The following is a 2,500-nucleotide window of genomic DNA, read 5'->3' on the forward strand; positions in this document are numbered from 1 at the left end:
TGTCTCGTCTAAAAAAAACAGCTCAGATCATGTCCCACAACACATGACAAATCAAATCTTAACTCCTGAAGCAGGACATAATCGTTGACAAAATGAAATCATTCTACAACAAAAATCCAAAAAATAACAGCTTACCTTGAAATTTAAGGAACTAAATGTACAGCTGTACTTGCAGGAATTTGGTGACAACACCACAACCCACTTTTATTTCATGCACACCAAATTTTGACAAAATGAAACTTCATCTGGCAGTACAAGCTGTACATGTGATACTTTATCACTTTACTTGAAATACACAGACTACAATAATGACCCCTCAGGAAATTGCTCCAGCAAAGTCAAAAGAGAACGCAAAAAAAGATGAACTTAATTTCGTAAATGCGAGAACCTTAGTCCCAAAATACATAACCTTTTTATTACCTTTAGTGATAATTCAAAGTGTTTTCGCTTGTCTGAATCTGATATGTACAAGGTTTTGGCAGCTCCATAGCCCTGAAAGACAACAAGGTTCGAAACCTTTATACTAACGTTATTAAAAACCACCCTCGCAGTTGACATGAAACTTAAGGAACTTAAATTGCCACTTAATATTCTGCAATGCTCCATTGTCAGTGATTTCAGAGTCAAATCAGGTAAAGTGTACCCCTTAAGAAAATCTCAATGCATAGATTATTAATTTCAAAAGAAGGTGCAATAATAATAATAATAATAATAATAATAATAATAATAATAATAATAATAATAAACAACCAATCACGAATGACACTATCTTTGTCGACACCCAATGCATCTTCCCAATTTCCTTTGCCAGAGGAGAGTATTTAGTGATTTCCTCATCCCTTTTAGTCACAATGTTCCAACATATCCCATGTAAAAGGTAAAGGTAAGGTAAAAGTCTGCATACGAGCCAAGTGGCCCATCAGGCCAGAGCTTATCCCGGTTTCCATGGCATGAAGTGACTAGGAGTATTTCTACTTCCCCCTGGATGGGATGCCAGTCCATCGCAGGGTTACCCCCAGCATTTCGCCAGTACCCATTTATACACCTAGGTGGAGAGAGGCATTGTGGAAGTAAAGTGTCTTGCCCAAGAACACAACACAATGTTCTTGGCCAGGACCCGAACCCGGACCATTCGCTTCGGAGTTGAGCACACTAACCATGAGGTCACCGCGCCTCCCACAACATATCCCAAGGCACCAAGAAATCTACAAAATTTATGTGACCACTCCCAAGCCTCTCGACCCACCACAGTAACGTCTGCACGATTATGTTCCAGTATTGACACTGCTATCCCACCAGATCTCCACAGTACAGTCCCATCCTCTGACACCGTCACTTCATCCATATAACCTCCTTAATACCACACATCAGCACACTTCACACCATATACAGTACCGCTCAGAATTAACCTAACAGGGAACACTGAACGGAATGAGTTACATATTTGTTCAATTTCCGTTCCCTTATCCATTCTATATCCATTCTTTTGCTGCTTCATTTCTCGTTCAAGTTTTGTTCTGATCGCGTTCGCGAACACGTTTCATGTTAGGTTAATTCTGAGCGGTACAGTGTATGTACTTCTGAGAAAGCTTGCAGTACACCCTCAAACCCATCTGATCATGCCTCTTCTGGTACTCCCTCTGCGTCAAACCAGTTCAACCACTGGCCACACACCCAACTGACTCCACTTCCTTGCCACACACTCTACACTTTGGATCTACATCCGCCTTCTGAATCACAGCCTGAAAAAACTTACGCAAAGCCTGCTCCCGAGGAACAAAAACATTGTATTTGTACTTTCGTTCCTCCCAACTGCAAGGTCTCTCCAACAACCTTCAATATCCTTTTGTCACTGGCCTTGACATATCCAAGTTCCTCCTCCTTCTCACAATCATACACACTGATCAGTCACCTCCCACCATCCTTCCTCTTCATGTACATCCTCACTCACACTCCTCTTTTTGTAGAATGCCTCAAACATCGTCAACCCCTGGTCTTCAAATCCAGAATCCCTGCACTCAACCTGGCACCACACCTACAGCCCATGTATTTATCTCCCTAATCAAATTCCCACCATATTTCTGCCTCCTCCACCAATATGTCTGCCTCCTCAAATACTACTGCTTGACTTTCTCCTTCACCTCCTTCTGCATATTATCCCTAGCCTTCAAGACACCAAAGTACTTGTACCACTTCTCGTCAATCTGACCTGTCACCTGACCATCCAGCAACACAATTCCTCTCCCAACAAACTTGTAGCCACTGTTTCAACACCAACACAGCACATTTGTCCAGCCCAAACCATATCCATATATTCAGTGAAAAACCCACACAACTTTGATCAAACTCTCCAGCTCCTCTTCAGACCTTCCATACAATCTTGACCCCAGAGCTTTTCTCTTTTGCGCATGACTGACGGAAAGAAGAGCTTTGGGGTACCCTGAAACAAAGCGTCTTCTCACTGACCAGTTTTCATGAAGAACAATGAAAAGCATCAGTC

The 2,500-nt window shown here is 42.1% G+C and overlaps 1 protein-coding gene across 4 annotated transcripts in view; it reads right to left on the minus strand.

The window, feature by feature from the left end:
* The window catches only part of LOC138004123 (recombining binding protein suppressor of hairless-like), a 33,505-nt gene that overhangs the window by 13,875 nt on the left and 17,130 nt on the right, over positions 1–2,500 (minus strand). For all 4 annotated transcript variants that reach the window (XM_068850550.1, XM_068850557.1, XM_068850565.1 and 1 more), the window contains one exon: positions 421–492. In XM_068850550.1, coding sequence (XP_068706651.1) covers positions 421–492 — 72 coding nt within the window. The remainder of the gene's footprint in view (positions 1–420; positions 493–2,500) is intronic.

Source organism: Montipora foliosa, chromosome 1 (assembly GCF_036669935.1).
Source record: "Montipora foliosa isolate CH-2021 chromosome 1, ASM3666993v2, whole genome shotgun sequence".
NCBI classification, from domain to species: Eukaryota; Metazoa; Cnidaria; class Anthozoa; order Scleractinia; family Acroporidae; genus Montipora; species Montipora foliosa.